The sequence below is a fragment of the Chelonus insularis genome, unplaced genomic scaffold, assembly GCF_013357705.1.
Source record: "Chelonus insularis isolate UGA/USDA-ARS -01 unplaced genomic scaffold, ASM1335770v1 scaffold_303_pilon, whole genome shotgun sequence".
Taxonomy (NCBI): Eukaryota; Metazoa; Arthropoda; class Insecta; order Hymenoptera; family Braconidae; genus Chelonus; species Chelonus insularis.
Window position 1 is genome coordinate 171,969 of NW_023276792.1, and position 19,515 is coordinate 191,483.

The 19,515-nt window shown below is 30.2% G+C and overlaps 4 protein-coding genes across 4 annotated transcripts; all 4 read right to left on the minus strand.

The window, feature by feature from the left end:
• Window positions 1-1,088: 1,088 nt before the first annotated feature.
• Window positions 1,089-2,637, minus strand: Osi20 (DUF1676 domain-containing protein Osi20). Its single transcript, XM_035094013.1, has 2 exons — window positions 1,967-2,637; window positions 1,089-1,818 (listed from the first exon to the last, which is right to left on the minus strand). The coding sequence occupies exons 1-2, from the start codon at window positions 2,520-2,522 to the stop codon at window positions 1,547-1,549; spliced, it is 828 nt and encodes a 275-aa protein (XP_034949904.1). The 5' UTR covers window positions 2,523-2,637; the 3' UTR covers window positions 1,089-1,546.
• A 2,850-nt stretch (window positions 2,638-5,487) lies between these two features.
• Osi19 (DUF1676 domain-containing protein Osi19) lies at window positions 5,488-6,462 on the minus strand. Its single transcript, XM_035094014.1, has 2 exons — window positions 6,259-6,462; window positions 5,488-6,135 (listed from the first exon to the last, which is right to left on the minus strand). The coding sequence occupies exons 1-2, from the start codon at window positions 6,460-6,462 to the stop codon at window positions 5,590-5,592; spliced, it is 750 nt and encodes a 249-aa protein (XP_034949905.1). The 3' UTR covers window positions 5,488-5,589.
• A 2,205-nt stretch (window positions 6,463-8,667) lies between these two features.
• Osi18 (DUF1676 domain-containing protein Osi18) lies at window positions 8,668-9,741 on the minus strand. Its single transcript, XM_035094033.1, has 3 exons — window positions 9,608-9,741; window positions 9,164-9,516; window positions 8,668-9,055 (listed from the first exon to the last, which is right to left on the minus strand). The coding sequence occupies exons 1-3, from the start codon at window positions 9,706-9,708 to the stop codon at window positions 8,772-8,774; spliced, it is 738 nt and encodes a 245-aa protein (XP_034949924.1). The 5' UTR covers window positions 9,709-9,741; the 3' UTR covers window positions 8,668-8,771.
• A 1,023-nt stretch (window positions 9,742-10,764) lies between these two features.
• Osi17 (DUF1676 domain-containing protein Osi17) lies at window positions 10,765-14,404 on the minus strand. Its single transcript, XM_035094032.1, has 4 exons — window positions 13,276-14,404; window positions 12,952-13,184; window positions 12,053-12,864; window positions 10,765-11,464 (listed from the first exon to the last, which is right to left on the minus strand). The coding sequence occupies exons 1-4, from the start codon at window positions 13,904-13,906 to the stop codon at window positions 11,326-11,328; spliced, it is 1,815 nt and encodes a 604-aa protein (XP_034949923.1). The 5' UTR covers window positions 13,907-14,404; the 3' UTR covers window positions 10,765-11,325.
• Between the last annotated feature and the right edge of the window lie 5,111 nt (window positions 14,405-19,515).

The window sequence follows — 19,515 nt, forward strand, 5'->3', positions numbered from 1 at the left end:
TCTTCCTGAAACTGATAAAATGTGATCGTCTTAAGAAGAAGCTGTTTTATCAGCTTTCATGAAAAAAAGTTTACCTGTGGTAAATTAGAAATCCACCTGAGTTACCTGCAGTGAAAGCAGATTTGCTTGAAAACTCATGGAAGAAATCTACTCTTACTGTAACCGAATAAATAGTGAGTTTACTTCCTGATGATATATAAGAATTTATTCTGATTGATTGATCATCGACAAATAACTTATCAATGCACAGATTCAGGAAATAAAGGTAAATATGAATGCACAGTAATATTGACATTTCCTAAATGACATTCTCAACTGTACGTACTTAAAATATTTTTTATCTTCTTTGTACAGTAGTTTTAAATCAAACTATTAGAATTTTTTTTAGAAAAATAACCAAACACATAAAACGATGAACAACTCATAAAGTTGATGCTTACTCATAATTTATCTATATTACCCAATCTCAAATAAATATTTAGCAATAATTAGAAAAGATTGCAAAAGTTAAATAAAATCACAGTATTTTAGACAATTTTCTCATAATTTTAGATTTTCATCAATAAAGTGTTAGTGGTTAAAAATTTATTACACTTTTAAATCATAACTGTATAGATTTATTATATGCATACTTAATAAGAAAGAGGTTCTCAAAAATTATCATAAACTTTCAGGAACGAAAATATTGTATAAAAATTGAATTTCGAATATTAAGAATCATTGAAAGAAGCTGTAACTTAATGGTCCACTTTCTTAAAAATGAATCGTCAATTGATGTTTGTTGATAGTTTTGTTTATGTGATTAAAATCCGAATTTCAATTTCAATAGTTTGTAATACAAGAATGTTTTTGGTCTCATATTTGAAAAATGAATTTTTAAAGTCTTTGTATCACTGGAAAATTAAAATGTGTATGATAAATGAGCAGTGTCAGCTAATGAAGTCTGAAAAACAATTACTACATATACGATCAATAACCTGACATGACTATGCTTATTCTTGGACACAATTTAGCAAATGAATTGACTTTTAATTTATAAAAAAATTGATTGACAATCAAAATATATTGGTATAACAATGAATAATATCTAGATTGTAACCATAATTTTTTTTATTAATCACGCAGTACAATATAAAATAAAATTTCAAAAATAAATAATTGACGTGTTATTAATAGCTTGTGCACTACGCTTGACTAATCTACATTGCTTATTTAAGATTTTTATGACATAAATATATATTACATTTTGATTTGATGGTTTTATTATACAAATTAAAATTAAAAAAAAAATTAATTATTTATCTGTACAATTATCCGACCAATAACAATAAATAAGAAATAGTCTCGAGTTTTTTTTTTAAAAAAGTTATCAATCTTCGAAGATTGTCATTGTCGATAAATTTTAAACATTTATCGATGATTGTCATGAAATCATTTGGCTTGTCTTTGGACGAGTTTCAAACTGTCACAACCGCCATTTAATCAGATACTTCCATGTAGTCAGAATTTCAAACTCATCTTAATAAATTCAGAGTGTTATATTATTTTAATAGTTCGATGAGCTACTTGAACTACTTGATGATGAACCGGATGACGACGATGATGAAACTGGTGCACTATAAGAATTAGAATTACTGCTACTAGGAGCATAATAACTGTATGCAAGACTTTGTCCATCAGCTCCATTAGTTGGTGTCCAAACTCTAGAATATGGTCCATTTCCATCCCAAGTATTTGGTGGTTCATAACCGGAAGTCGTTGATGGAAGAGGTGGTGCACCATAAGTACCAGCCGGAGTTGCAGGCTCCATTGACATTCCTAAAAAATATAATTTTTCGTTATCTATTTAATTTAGAAAGCCAACTATTCTGTTACTAAAGTCCTTTACATTTTAGAAAAATACTCAATAATTCATTTTAAAATAAGTGAATTATTTATTGGTAGCTGAAATTATATAAGTTCTTACCCATCGGTGGAGTCATTCCTCCTTTTTTAAGAAATTGGAATGCAATGAATCCAACAACAACCAAGATAGCAATTTTGGATAAAATCAAAGCTTTCATAGCTTTCAATCCAATAATAGCAACGAAAATTGGCATCAAAGCTTTCAGTTTCAGTTTCAAAAGTAAAAGGAATGGTAACAAAAGTTTCTTTTTCAGTATTCCTCTGGCTTGACTTGTAGCAACTTCATTATTTTTAAATTCAATATCTAAATCAGCCAAACTGCGACTAGGGCGGTATTTCAAATTAGCATCAACAAATGGCAAATCCACCTTGTATTCGAAACTCTTCAAATATTTGACAGTTCTCACTAATAAGGCTTCATCAATAGACTCCAAAGATCTAGCTTCTGTACTGGTACCTAATTTTCCATCCAAATATCCTAATACTTCTTGCTTTAGACATGATGACCATGAATCTGCTCCGATACACTCATTAAGAGATTTCGTGAGGAAATCCGGGCTCGAAGCTGAGACACTTGCTAAGAGGATCGTAAAGCCAATCACGAATAACGAACGCATCTTTTAAACTCGATATCAACCGTAATCGACTTTATGTGATTGTTTATTTATTAGAAACTGGTAATTAAATTAATTAAATTGACGTCGATCGTGTCTCCGAACAGGTTACACACAATCGGCGATCGAACTGCGACTGGCAGAGGAGTGGCCCGTCCCTTATATTTAATTTGAAGCGTTCTATCTATGTTATTCGGTCGCACATGATTCGCATTGATGATCAAAAGAAAATTATTTAAATTTTACTCGCATAGAGGCGACGAGAATGTCCATCATTTGGCGCGGCAAAACGCGTTGAGAGCAATAAACGCACGCCATATTGTATACGTCTCGGCATGTGCCACCGGGAAACGGAACTCGATCATGTTGGTATGTATCCGTTGCTTGTATGCTAACGAGAATCGTTAGAGAAAAAGTCAGAGTTGTCATCTTAGTGTCATTGTCATTAAGCTGTTCATGTTGTAGAACTATCATTAACATTATTTTTTTATCCAGCTTTGACTTTGAACTTTTAATATTCAGTTTAATTGGAAGAGAATTTAGGTTGACATATAATTAGGATAATGATTCTGGGTTACTAGAACCTTTTTCATTTCGAACCTCCGTTGACTTTTGGATGTTGCTGAAAGTTTTGCTATCAATGCAAAATTTAATTATATGTGAAATTGTTGTCAATTAACGTAAATATATGTATTATTGCATTTTTTTGTAAGGTGATATTTTAATCACTTGTTATTATTAATACATTTATTTGCTAACTACTTAAATTAGCAGTAATTTTCTAATAAAATTACATCTAAATATTTCTCTGCAATTCATTTCAACTCGAATCATGGTATAATTAACTTTCCTTAGTTTACTCATTGATCAAGTCTTTATGGCTTTTAAATGGTTAATTGATATGATTAAATTATAAAATATTAGTTTAGTATTGTCAATCTAGTCAGCATTGAGTTTCACTACAAATTGATAAACTATCACATTGAACAAGTTTTGAATTGATGTTTAAGTTTAACAAATGAAAAACTGATTTTGTTAAATTATACAAAAAATTATTTACACACGAATTCGTGCTCAAAGCATACATGAAAGAATTAATTTTTAAAACATAATCAAATTTTATTCCTCTTCCTGATAAATAATAGTTTGCAAAAGAACTATCTAAACATCAGCGTGAATAATGACAATCTTGTATAAAAATTTTATTTTAATAGACCTTGTACTTTTTATCTAATAATCTAATGATTCACGATAATTATATCAAAATAATGAGTAACTTCAAGTAGAACAAATAGATAAAAGAAAAGATTGTATTCATAGTAATGTCATCAAAACAATGCTTGCTGATTTTTTCGGGTAACCCAAAATTTAATATTCATTTAAATCTATCAATTAAATAAAAGAATACACATTAGTCAAATTATAATATATGCTCAGCTAAGTTTTTTAGTTACAATAGTTGAGCAAGTGTGTTTCCTGTAAGAAGTAGTCAAGTTAATTCAATAGCTAAATTTACGTCGCAGCAAGTAATCAATGCTGATGTTATCACACGCTTTCATAAGCATCAAATTGTCTTGTCTCATGGTATTACATAGTAATTTTATACACGCAGGCTGTTCACTAAAGGTAATAAAGAGGCGATCCATAACAAGCATATAGGCATTACATTAGAGTAGTTATCTGAAACTATATCTATTACAATCTATAAAAAAAGCTCATTATTTAATCAAGAAGACGTTATTTATTAATCACTGTTTCATTAATCGAAAGTTAGTTTTTACTCATTAAAATACAACTTTCTTTAAAAAGCTGACTCTAATGCTAATTTCATTTTAAACAGGTCAATTTTTATCAGCATTTAATCTAAAATATAAAAAAAGATTCTTTGTACCCTTTCCAGTGGACTTAACTTCTTATATACATTATACATATACCAAATATTTTATATATTAAAAAATGAAATAATTGATTGACACCTATGATGGATTATGGTCTTCAGAAAATGATATCATTAACAGTTATAATTCATCAACGTGAACATTCTAATGATAATTCTTATTATCAAGTTAATAAATAATAACTGTAATTGAATCTTATGATTAATTAGTTGAATGTATTTTTTTTTCAAAATGGATTATAATTATATATTTTTAACGTATGTAATTCAATTAGTTAATGCTAACACGTATGTCTCATGTAGCACGTGAATAAATAAATCAATACAATTAATTGGACTTTCAAGGTGCTAATAAAAATTTTCGTCTTATAATTATTTATTATTTAGCAAAATGGCATTTAATTGAATTGTTGTAACTTTAATGAGAAGCTTAAGATAATAAAAGTATTCAATGTCTCTTGAATAATGGAATTATTTGTTAAAAGTCTGTCATTTCTACTTTATCTTATAGTTATTGTTCAAAGCTTATTGTTAGTTCATGTGGATATTTTTTATTAGTAATGGTTGAAAGAAAAGCAGGTTTACATGATATGACCCAAGTATTATATTCTAAAACGAGTTTAGATATGCCAGCCAACCGTGAAAACCACATCACAATTGACTTTTTTAAAGATTAAATTCAAAAGATATTTAAAGTGATGGTCATAAAGTAGAAAAAGATAAGTAATTTTTAAAACATTAACATACCAGCAAAATATCATATTATATATTTTTGTAGATCCCCTACAAGATTATTAAAAAAAACCTGTAGTGTTTATAAAATGAATTTAATTCAGTGTGACATTAGATTTATTTCATAATTTCTTCATTCAAAATGATAAAAGCTAATAGTATATTTTTTTAACGAATATTATTTATTCTTATTTACATAAAAAATAGAATGAATGAAGTAAATAGCTTATTTTTTTATATTAGGTACTTATTTTCGCAAATATTATAAGCTAATTAGATTTACCAAAGCAAGTTATAATGAAAAAAGTAAAGCTAATAAATAAAAGACAAAATAAATGATTGAATTTAATCAATAATTTATTAAATAATACATAAATAAGTGAAAATTATTGTACAAAAGTATTATCCATAAAGATAAAAATCGGTGGTAATATAAATAGATTAAGCTACTGGAGCATAAGCAGAGTATGCAAGATTTTGAGCTGCAGCGACAGGCTCTTCTTGGAAGGATCGGTATTGTGCAGCTTGGTATTCCCATGGCCCATGGGCAGCGATTGGTGCAGAATGACTCTCAGCAGCAATTTTCTTACATAATTGGAAAATAGCTAACCCAACCGAAACTACAAAGCTGAAGAAGGATAGTTGGAGAGCATTCCATGCTTTGAGTCCAAGGACACCAATAGCCAGAGGGATGAGAGTCATCGCCTTCAGCAAAACGAACACGAGGATTGGGATGATGACCTTCTTTAACTTGGATTTACGGGCTTCTTCAACTGCACGACCTTGACCGAACTTGACATCGAAAGAGATTCGATCATCCTCAATGTTTCTCGCACTCACTTTTACTGCTGATTCTAACGGAAGTTTGAATGTTACATCGTGGGAGATAAGGTAGTTTTGAACGGTATCAAGTAAAGATCCTTCGCTACGGGCTGATGATTCTTCTACTGGTTGAGAATTACGTGTCACCTCAACTGAGTCTGAAACCTGAAAACAAAATATTCATTATTTTTTAAATTAGTCTCAATAAAAGTTAGAAATGTTCATATTTAGTAAAAGATAAATTCAAACAAGTTACGTCAAAGTATCGATATTGAAACTATCAATTACCTTAAAGTTATCTTTGCGGAAGATTTGATCCAATAAGTTAAGAGCCTTGAACTTCATGCAAGCCATTTCGTCATTGTTCTGTGCACACTCAGATTTGGTTTGCTCTACCATAGCATCAATGCTGGTACTTTTCCACCCTTCAAGCTTAGCAGGCTGAGCAGCAGCCAAAACTAAAAGAGCTGAACACACTATTAAGAACTTCATAGTTGATAAAATATCCAAAGAGTTTTGAATGATAAGTCTAGCTATCGTGTTTCGTTGCTGAAGGCGACGATAATTGACGACGGTAGTTTTACAACTGATGATTGTTGATCGGTCAAGTGTCTATTTATACGAGACTATGCTCTTTATTGCAATACCCTCACAACTTTTAACCCCTACCACTTTGTTGGTCGAATTTTCTTTTCATTCAGTATGGTCTTCGATTATCGAGGTCTTGGTGTGCATGACAAGACTCACTGATGAGAGAGGTCGACTAAATGAGTCGCGAGCTGTGTCTCGGGTGACACCCTATACGCACGAGACATCAAAATGCGCGAGACGAATTGATAACGACAAGAGAGAAACTATAATAGACGTTGGAATTTTTTTTATTGAACAACGGTACCCAATCAAATTATTCTAATTAATTATGATCTATTTTCAACGTATCATGTATTCACCTGATGAGACGATTTCTGAAAGCTCTTACTTTTATACAAATTTTTTTTTTCATTCCAAATGACAAGTTGATATTTATTAAATTGACACAAGAGTTAGAATAATTTCGAATAATCATAACACGTTTTAATCCTTTATTATAATAATTTGTATTTTTTAAGTGAACTAAAAATATACTTAGAAAAATAGATTCTACTTCATAGGATAAAATTTATCAAGTGTTTGATATACTCTTTGGTTTTACATTTAAAAAATATATTTTTTGTTTTTATTTCATGAGCATCAATAACATATTCATGAATAAGTTGCTCTTCATTCCTACATTTTCATTTTTATTTGTTTTGTAAGTCTAAATCGAGGTCATTGCCTTAAAAGAATTTAAAACATTTTTTTATTCACCTAAAAGAAAAAGTCTATTGACCATTCAATACTATTACTTCTTTATTGTTTACATGAATTTTATTGCTATAACAGAGATTATAACGTAATTGTTATTAACAAGATTTTTTAAATACTGCTGTTGTTAAAATAGCAATAGTTGAAGCATTGAATGCAAATTTTAATTTTGTTTAAATGAATAAACTGGAACCCATGATGTACATGTTGTTGAAACAGAATTTTAATCTAACACTCCATTGATTTAAATCCATAGCTGTTTTTACAGTTCGACACTTCCTTCATCACTGTACTTTCCTTATAAATCAATTGAATCCTCAGGGAAGAAGTCGTGTTGCCCTGATTTACCTTTCAAGACCAACATGGTTTTGTAGATGTGTGAATTAACTAATTCTATTAAAAAATCATTTTTTTCTCTATTGTAAAGCAATTAGTTCTATCACTATGTACAACTTTACATCAGCTAAAAAAGTTGTTCATTGAAGAGGTGCCAAATAAATACATTTATCCACAATGATAGTTATTTTCTTCTTAATGGTATGGATGATAGATAGGCAAATATTATTGTTGAATACAACCGATTGGATTGTATCTGTGAAAAGTATTTAGTAGTTGCTATTGACATCTTGACATTAAATTGTATTCAATGATAGATTCATTGCACGAATGTCACCGCTACTTTCAACAACGTCAATTCGAGTACACGGGAATCCGTTAATTCTCACTTCTGGGTTAATTTCACCCTTGGCAAACACTATTATCTCTTGAAAGATCTATTGAATATTTTTGCATTCATGTCTCGTTTGAACCTTTTGTTGTGAAAATATGCAAAATGTTAATTTATCAATTCATTTATATTTTTAATGGCTCGCATATCAATTCTATCTTTTTTAGACAAACCAAGTATTTCCTGTTATTTCTTTGAATGTTCGTGACTACGGTAATGAAGAAAATTAATTTTTAGGTCGACTTTTCATGTGTTTACTCAGAATTTGCACAAATTCAGGACAAATATATGCAAAAATTTCCTGTATTGTTTCTCTTGACATACTGAACGATATTTTTTCTTGTCCTTGACTCTGAAAATTACTTTTCTTGAATCTAGAGTTCTACAAAGCTTGGCATGAATATTGAATAATCGAAAGTTTTATAGTGAATTCTATACAAATTGTTTCTTTTTATCAAAAAAAAAAAACCTAAAAAATATTTTTTTATTATTCATAATGTAAAATTAAATTTAAGCATATTTATAATTGAAATACTAATCATGAGATAAATTTAATTAATTATTCAAAAATTAAGCAAATTAAAAAAAGAGTTATAATGACATGGTGTTGTAATTGAATGCAGGAGTTTTATATAAATAAAAGCATTTATTTTAGTATAAATAAATAATAAATAAAATACAAAATTTTGAAGTAGGTAAGCTAGATGTTTAGATTGAAACTTTGGTGATTTTATTTTCTGTAACCACTGTAAGGCCCATTAGGAGCAGAATCCCAATGAGGAGCTGCATGCTCTACTGGAGGGTGTCCATAATGAACAACTTCGTATGCAACTTTCGGTTTAGTAAGTTTGAAGATGAGCATGGCACCACTTAGAACTAATGACAAGAGCCCAAGTGTCAAAGCTTTCCATGTTTTGAGAGCAATTAGTGCCAAAGCGAGAGGAACCAATGCTGTTGCTTTGAATTTCAAACCCAGAAGGAAAGGAATCATGACTTTCTTCACGAAACCACGACCTTGAACAAATTGTTTTTAATTAATCAACAATTCTCACTAACTTTTAAATGGAAAATTAATTTCTTTTGTCATAGTATTTTTTCATTAATTGAAAGTAACAAATTTACCTTGTCCCTGTGCCGAGTCTGAAAGAGGAACACTGAGACGTTGGGGAACTGATTCAACAAAAGATCTTGGAACAATATTGGATCCAATTATGGCTTCAGGTAATTTAGCTTCTAATCGATGAGACAAAAGGTAAGCGTCCAGTTTCTCTAACATAAGAGATCGAAGAAGTTCTTTCCTCTTGGAATCGATTCCTTCATATGGCAAATAGTCTTCATTATCTTCTGGCATTTCTCTAGACTTAACGATCGTTAAATCATCAGTTATTGGCACTTTTTCGTATTTAACAACATCACTCAAGTATGCCAAGACTTTTGGCTTTACACAAGAAATCATTGATTCGCTATCTACACATCTGGAAATGAAATTATATATAATTAACTGGTGTTGAAAAAATATTCGTTAGTTTCCTTTTGAAGAATTTATCAATATTTTTCATTCCTTACTTGTAGTAAATTTTTTGAAGAACTTCTGCAGTCGTTCCAATTTCCTGGGCTCTTGAAACGACTGCTGAAACAGCGATCAATGTAATTATGAGGATCCTCATGATAGATATAATACTGTTGATCAAACGATTTGTCAGGTTAACCAACGAATGCTTCTTCGCCCCACAACGACTTGGTTTTATAGTCGTTGGAAGCTTCGTACGAAGTTTGAATTTTTATTAGCAAACGTGCCACTGACGTTGAAGAAAGAAGAAAGCACCTATATCTAGGGTGACAATGTTTGGTAGAACCTGAGTGCATATGATCCAATTCTTGAAAACACTTTTTGACATTGATTGTTTAGATTATGTATTAGAAGTGACCTCCATGTCAATAAAATTTATTGATAAGTTAAGTACAAATTTATTCTGTTTTTAGCCAATTACTTTCCACTGAAAAAGGCAATTCAGAATATTATGTGAAAATTAAAATAAAAACGTAGGTAGACTTTTACTTTCGTTTGAAATTTTCACTAAACTCTAACGGTACTTGAACTTTCATTTAGTCTTCTTTTTAACCTGAATTCATCAGGACCTATGGGAAGGTACCATGAATTGGTTGTTGAATAATTGATTCTTTCAAAATATTCGCCATGATTGATGTTGATTGACATTCAATCAGATTCATTGATCGTTCAACGATTTGAATATTTATAAAATTTATTCGTAGTTTCAAAATAGTAAAAATCAAAACTTTCAGAAATAATACCACTTTATTTCCAATTTTTTTTATCATTAATTAATTAATATAAAATACTAACAAACTTAATCAATCAACTGTTGTTTTAAAATTTTTCTTTATTTTTTTCTGTTTAAAAGGGTATCAAATTAAATTATTGAAACAATCTCAATGTAATTAAATATTTTGAACATTTTAAATTATACTTTTAGAAAAAAAAACTATGAAACATCTGAAAAAAAATAACCTTCAAGGATTACTACACTTAATTCTATATTTTTTTTCTCTATTTATTTGGGAGTTTTAAAAATAAGGTATGAATAATTTAAGCAAGTAATTTTAATTGATTCCTTTATTTATAATAACAACAATATTCACCATCTTTATTCCACCACTTGGGTTACAAGCATTATTAAATTTGTTGGTTTTACAAGAAAATTTTCATCATTTTTGGGAATGGCACCCGTAAAAATTTCAAATATACATCATTTCATTAAATAAAATATTAAATATTTAAATAAATTATATTAAAAAGATTTTAGTATATTTTATAAATAATGAAAGTCAGCATTACTTTCAATTAAAGAGGTAAATAAGCTTATTTTTTTCTAATTTTTTACAAGAATAGCATTTAATTATCTACTAATTTATTTTATTTTACATAAAAAATACCCTTTGAATTACTTCTCTAACTGATCAACAATCTTGTTACTCAAGGGCTACAATGTTAAGTTGAAATTACTGAGTGCATCATGAAGTTAAAAATTATTAATATATTATCACTATAAACATTTGGACTATTTATGAATTATCACAACATCAACAGAGCCACAATTGAGTAACAAAAGTCTTTCAAACTGAAAGTAACATTTTTACTGTTATGATCATTATTATCATATAAATTTATAAATAATTAATAATTAACATTTTAATTTATAAATTGAAAAATTTCTTAAATTAACTGTTGATTATTTTGATGACTGCATAGAATAAAAAATTGTCTACTCCGTATTTGTCTGACATGGATAACTTTGTTGACAGTTGCCTCCATCCTGCCCTAGTCTAGCAGCATTGAAGTACCGATAGAATCGCTGACTTGAGGCACTCCCGGTTACTTTACGCTTCAATTCTTGTACATCTCTGAAAAGTATGAAGTAAAGTTCTCATTATTTTACTAGCTAAAAAATAGCAGAAAACATATTGTCGTTACTTTGAGTTATACACAATAAAGAGGTGACTCATTTGCCGATATATAATGTAATATAATTTTAACTTAACAGTTTATTTAAATACTTTTTGAAATAAGTTATTCTCATCTTTCTTTCTTGGCACGTGTATTTAATTTGTCATGAAATAAAAAATTAATCTTCTGAAAACAGTTAAATATAATACTTATTGTTCATTTCAATAATTTTTTTTCAGTTATAAGAAAAATAATTCATCAACAATTATCGACTAGATCATTTCCTCAATAAAAGAGGATATGCTTTTTAAGATATCCTTTTTTTCTCCGTATAAGCAATGGAATGACAAAAACAAGAACGGAAGGCGTTCAAACGCACCGGCATGTTGACCCGATTGGCACGATTCAGAACGCTCGACCAGTGGCCACCTTTCTCCTTCCGATTCAGAATGATTATTACCGTCAAGTTTACCAAAGTATAGTTTAATGCACACACTCATATACGCATTAATTGGCTAATTTCTTATGCCTACTCATTAACGTACCTAGATAATTCGTTGGAGACCAGATTGCTGTGAGGTGAGTAGAGTGTTGGATTTTTATACATGCTACAAATGAGTCTTTCTTTACAGTTCTCTTCGACGAATTTTAATTGGAAAAAAATGTCGTCAAGTCTTTGAAGAATCGGTCCGTAAAAAGCATCATCGTGGACAACTTGATTGGTAGATTGGTTGACCTCTTGAGTAGAGCTACTCTTTTGAGTAACTTGATGCGAAGTCCGTTGTGTCTGGACGTTTGTAGGTTGAGAAAAAACTGAATATACTGAAGATTGTGGTTTGATTTGATTGGAGACAACAGTAGGTTGTTTTATAGCTTGAGGATTTATTTGTACTGCAGGAACTGGTGCTTGAGGATGTGATGCTTGAGGAACTGATGTACTAGGATTTTGAACAGAAACTCGTCTATTCAATTTTCTATCATCTAGGTATCCGCTGTATGCTAAACTTTGTGCATGCGATGGAATATTAATTGGTGCTGGAATCCCATCAATTGTGGGATTAGATTTAATATTAATTACAGGATGTTGAACTCCTTGATAAGTTGGAGGAGTATAAGTGGGCGATTGAAATCCATTGATCTTTATTCCAGGATCGTCTTGTCCGTGCAACATTGTATCTATTCCCCATTCTTTTAATTCTTCCATATCTTTACGCAACTGGATATGAGGATGGGCATAGTCGTAACCTTGAAATTCTTCTTCAAATATTGGAGGATGAGGTTCATGATGGTGAGAATCATAAAAAGCTGGAGCTGGTACGGGTACAGGAACTGGAACGTGATGATGATGATGAGCTACCTAAAAGAGAAATTCATTTTATAAGTTGAACAGTTTATAAAACAGATTATTATGATGAATATTTTACTGATAAAAATGTTAAACTACCCTGTGGTGGTGGTGATGATAATATTTTACGTGATCATTGTAGTAACTCGAGCATAGCTTGAAAATATGAGCAAATGCTGGTATGAAGAATAATAGAATCTTCAAGAAAATCTTCTTCGCTGTACCAACACCGAAGAGGAATGGTAGAATGAACATAAACTTGATTTTTATCAATTTTATGATTAATATAAGTGCCAGGAAGCTCATCAATAACCGGTTCTGAATAAATTTCCCTATAAGTAAATTGAATTATCAGTAACATTCATGAATACCTAGAAAGAAATATGTAATCAATCATTGTATGTTTTTCATGTTATTATTTACTTATTTTTTTGAAGAAGATACGGCCTTGATTCTCTACTGCTCGTTGACCAAAATCGATCCTGATTAAAGCTCCATCTTCATCAATTTCACGTGGACTTATTTTTATTTTAGATCCTTCAAAAAAAAATTCTGGCAATTGAATTTCATAATCTCTCGTTGCCAAGAATTTAACAGCTTTCTCTCTGAGTGCTGAAGTTACTTCTTCCAAAGGTGATTGTGGTTCTTCATAAGAGTTTTCAGTATTCTCAGTGGATTTTTGACTTCGACTTTCTGGTTCACGACTGGAATTGTCAACGAGATTTTCTTCCAATTCCACATTCTGGCAGTCTTTTGTACAGGAATCGTAATTGAGATTGTTTCTCCTTAAAACCAAACCATCAAAAACTGTAATATTATCACGTGCATCGAACGTGCCATCCAAATATGAGTAAGCATTTTTTTGGATACATGAAAATGATATTTTTCTACTGCAATCTCGAACTATCCCACTCCACAATTCATTCTCTAATTTTGTAGTTGAATTGCCCATGTAAAAATATTTTGCATAGCTCGCGAGATTAGAAAAACTAAAAAAATGTGCATTTCCTAATGTTACTGTCAATATAAAAATCAATAATATCCTTAGGAACATTTTTGCTAATTGATTTTAAAATTGGACTTTCAGTTTTTCCTTTTGATATGATTTTAGATGAATGCTCTTCAAGCCAAAATGGTAAACTGGCGGTAAAAATCACGACTTGATAAATAAAACCCAAGCTGACATTGACTTTTTAATACATTCCACCTCTCTATTCACATAAATGCCACCTCTTCTTTCAAAAACCATAGAATTGACACCCCACTATTTGGCCAAAAATCAGAGGACCCGGTGATGATTTAGAATCACAAATATTGTCACACTCGACTCGTCATCGAGCTCGGAGAATCCCTCATTTGTTTTGTCCACTTGGAATAATTGTTTCCGAGTGGCATGTCCACCTCTAGAAGTCAGCACGTTGGTTTAACCTCTCACACAGCATCGGTGTGGGTTTGTAATTGAACTTGAGCGCTCACGCACCAACGTTTGATACACGCACGTGTTTCTGTTCAGGGTTCACTATCACAGTTCATCGGTGATCCTACAACAACAGAGCAGTGTTCACCTCAATCTCTCCTTTAAAACTAACTTAGAGTCTCTCAGTGGATTCGATTCATGCAGACTACAAGTGTGTCAAAAGGCCTCCCTCCTACTTCGGTGTAACCAAACCCATGGAAGGTCATTATCTTATATTGCAACTGAAGAGAGTGGACACAGATAACAATTGATGAGTCTAAAATAGTTTTGATATCATCAAGAAAACATACATTTATTCAGCTAATTTGAATTCTCGTAATGAATGATTGCTGAAAGTTAGTAGGTAATAAAAGGCAAACTAATTTTATCTAGAAGATAAGCATCACTATAAGAAGGTTGTTGGATCTTTGCGGACATGCTCCGCTTATTACACCGTTGCAGCACACGAAAGACTGCACATGGATCGAGGTATTGAAATTCCGAGCTGCAAACAGCATAAAGTTGTTAAATTTATTGATACGAACTGATGCAGGGTTTATTATAGTTGCTCTGTAAATAATACATAACTATTATTCTTTTAAAGTGACAAACTGTTAAGCTTTAATTTTTTTTCTAATCATGTGTGATCACATAAGTGAGAAGCAAGTGTAACTGCAGTCACGCAAACTGGTTATGAAAATTGTCGTGTTACAATTCTTCATGAATTGCACTTCCTCACGGAGTCTTTCATTAATTACATCTATTTAATAAAAAAAGACGATAGGAAAGAGTGTGTTACGATAATATTCTATATAGTTAGTTTTATTAATTATTTTGTATTTATATTTAATCTAAAATTATTTATTTTTAACATTAGTTCGAATTAAAATTATCTCAAATGATTACTATAACAGACATTTTTGCAAAAAATAGTCATTTGAAAGTAAAGAAATGATTTGTTAAGCTAAAGATTAAATCATGACTTCATAGTTGATAACTATTGTTTACAGATAATAACAGGTTGTTAGCTGGAAGTGTTTACGTTAATTAGTCAATCTAATTATAAATAGATTTACATTTTATCAGATAATGAAATCTGTAAGTTATGAGAGTTACTTGGAGGACTTAAAATATGTTTTCAACATTATGTAAAAAATTTCTTATAACATTCAATTACTACTTGGATATTTTCTTATATGAATTACTAGTCAATGCATAATATTATTCATTTATTATCAATACTTTATTACATAGAAGTTTTTTTTTAAATTTTTGTGATTATTTATGTAAAATATATTTTTAAAACTTATGTTAATAAACTGCATTCATTACAATAAACTAAACTATAAGTCAAAATGATTTCTAAAATATCATATATTGTTAAATGCATTCCATCTTTGTTTACTAACAAGTGTTTAATCTTCCGGTAGCTATCTCATAATTTATGATGATCATTAAATGTCATTGAATCATTGTTACTGTTGCCAATAAATCAAAGATGACTTCCATATTCTCAAACATAATACGATTAGTATAAGAAACATTTCAACAAATGACTAACAATAAGTCAGAAAATGAGTAAAATAAATTTCATCTTTAGTATATAAAAAATAGGTTCTGCTTAATATTATGTTGTTGAGTATTCAACAAGAACAAAGATGACGTGAAATCTTTTCAAGTTTAATGTGTTAATCTGTTATACCACGTCAACGTTTGCAGCTTGTTAACGTAGAGAATTCAGTCCCAACAGTTCACTCCAATGAATTGCACGAAAACTATTGGCTACGGTGGCATCCAACAAAGATGTCAAAATCCAAAACAATAAAATAAAAAATCTTTTGGGATTCGACGCTAGTCGCGTTCCACTAGAGAACAGGTCGAACGGGCCAACAGGTCGACGAACAGCTGAATTCCATTGGCCTACTAATTGAAATCGACTTGGTAGTTTGTACTGCGTGACCAGCTTCACTTGGGAAATTATTTTGACATTTATATGAATTTTTATCAACGAGCAGGGAAAATTTATAGAACGATGATATTCAATTTATGAAACCATCAATAATACTAGATAATATTGATTAATATTTTATGTAAACAGGTAAATAAAAAATCATGTATGCTTTTCGAATCCGGATAAGCTATGCTTTCCTGAAACCGTTAAAAATTGATACTAAATATACACCGTAAAATTAAAAACAAAGTATGGAGAAATAAAGAACGGGTTAATTGAAAGTATTTTTTTTTATTTAATGAGTTAAGTAATAACCACCGTAAAAATTAATGAAAACCAAATTATTATTAGGTTAACTAACGGTGAAAACATGACGCGAGGATGAAAACATGCATTTTTATTGACGTTGTATACACCAGGTTTTGAAAAGGTGCCAGTAGATAAAATAGAATAAAAAAATATGACCGCGAAAGACAAATGTAACTACTGAAAAAAAAAACGTAAAGCCCAAGTCATTATGTAGAATAAAATACCTTTACAGTTCATTATATATGCGGTTTATTATTATCACTGATCATTAACCTTATGTCCATTAATAATTTGTATGTCTATGTGACTCAGGAAAATGATGTGAGCATCTGGACGTGTTGTTTAACAATGCCTTTTATTTAAAACAGAAAAAAAATCTAACAAAAAATCTTTGTCTTCCTACGCATAGTAGGAAGTGGGTTAGCAGTAGTGATAGACCAGAGTCAAATATAAAAAGAAGAGCAAATAAATCCGAAGGTTCATGGACTGAACATATAAGCGTATGTGTGAACGAAGACCGTTAGTTACACGAATGATTCATTTTACTATGCTGTATCATATAAACGTTCTATTACCTTTCTGGGGATTTAACCGGTTTCTTTGATATCCTCTTCTGTAATTCGATCTAATGATGACTCTCTTGGTTCTTGTTCACAATTTTCTCTGCACTCGGTAAGAAGTTTATCAACTGTATCTTCAGCAGATATGAAAACAAATTACTTTACCAAGAATTTATTTATTAAATGTTGATAATCATGAAAAATAAGTTTTTTAATAAATAGATAAGTAAAGCTTTACTTGTTCATAACAAGATGGTTCAAATGTATATTCCTAGATATGCATTTGTGCATAAACAAATCAATCAGCAAAGAAAGATGCATAGGCCTCTTCAACCTGACGTAAGCTTACATTTAGATCACTCAAAAATTAGAGAGAATAGAAGAAAAAAATCAACAGATAATTTACAAACCAATAAAATTGCAACATCAACAATACAAAAACACTACTATTAACAAAGCATCAAAAAGATCAAAAAAATTTCAAATATTATCATGATTCGATACTGATTATACACTTTTCTAATAAATTATAATTTAAGAGGATATAAATAAGAAAAAAAGCCAATTCAACACAGAAAAGAAAAAATTAAATAACTAAACAATGCTGATAATATATAAAATTTTTATTTGAAAACATAAAATAGTTATGTATAAGATACATTAAAAATCCAAAGACTTATTTTTAATAAAGAATGATATTATATAAAAAAAATTAGCACGGTACCTATTAAGTGATTAAAATCTTATAAACGTAAATAAATAAATAAATAATTAAATAAATAAATAAATGGTACATAAGTACTGCAATTGCTCTATTATCGTCATTTTTTATTTAGCCGGAAATTTTCTAACAACAATTGGTCCGTTTGAATCCCAAATTCGATCAGCAGCTTCATAATTTTTCCAATATTTGGCATAAGTTAATTTTGATGAGTCAAAATTCAATTTTTTAATCATATCAGATTCTTCTTTATAACTATTTATATCTGAATTAACTTTTGCATGCCTTTCAGTCAATAATTCTTTTCCAGTTTGTTTTGGTTCATTGATATGGATAACTTCTCCAATATGTTCTTCATCAATTTGTTCATCAGTATCATCGTAATCTTTTGATTCCCAATTGTTGTTAGTGCTTATTTGATCTTCTGGATGAACGTAAGTTGAAGAATATTTATCGGCGATCTGTTGAATATTTGAAGGATTTGAATATTTGTCTGTTTGACTTGTCATAGGAAGACGATTGTCAAAACTACGGCCCCATCCACCACCCCCACTGTAATCATAACCACCGCCACCACCACCGTGTGATGGTGCACCGTAACTGTTTGATGGAACAGGCAGAGGTGGTGGTGGTGGTGGTGCACTATAACCTCCTCCTCCTCCACCACCGCCATCAGTTGCTTTTGTCAGTAAAACGATCTCCTTCAGTTGTGCTTTGGAAAGATGACATAAGATGATTAGTCTACATTAACTACTTAATACTATAATAAATAACTTTACCATTTTTTTAGCATTCAAAATTTTTTAATTTGTGATAATGAATGATTTGTGATAAAGAGAAGGAAAATGATGGAATTTTTTTCGTTGAATTAGTAATCATTTTACATATTCGAAAAAATTGTTCAAGTAGTGCAAAATTAATATAAGTAATAGATTAATAACAAAACATTTACCCTTACCGCCACCACCTCCTCCTCCTCCTCCTCCTGCCCAAGGACCTCCCTTCATAGACATCATTTTCATAACTAACATTCCTTTGGCTAACATCATTGTCATGCCAGTCCATACCATTCCTTTCATTGCCATCAATCCCATCATTCCTAGTAAAAATTATTTAATTAATAAAATTTAATGAATTAAGAATAAAATTTCATTTTGCAATCATGAAATTTATTTAAATTTTATTTTTCAATTAAGAGACGTTGCATTTAAAAAGTATCACTACCTATCATTTTCATTTTCAAAGCCATCATCATACACATCATCATTTGCTTGCAACCTTTACCTCCTTTGCCTCCGCCTCCTCCACCTTTTCCACGACCTGAAACAATAATTGAATATTTCAACTATCTCAAACAAAAAATACAACCGTAAAATAGTCTTTATAATTTATATTTTCTTCAACAAAAAATAATATTACTTTGAAACTCAATCAACCGTAAATTTTATTCGATTTTTTACCATACCTTCTTCCACCTGACTGTCGTCAAACATCAAATCAATTTGACTCTGTTCTTTTCTCCCATTTGTTTGAGGTATGGTAATTCTTAAGGCAAACTGATCAAAGAAATCATCGACACTTCGATCAATTTTGCTAGTAGTGCTAAGTAATCGTGATCCAATTTTCCTTCTTGGTATTGAACGAACTTTAACTAATTTTATCATAT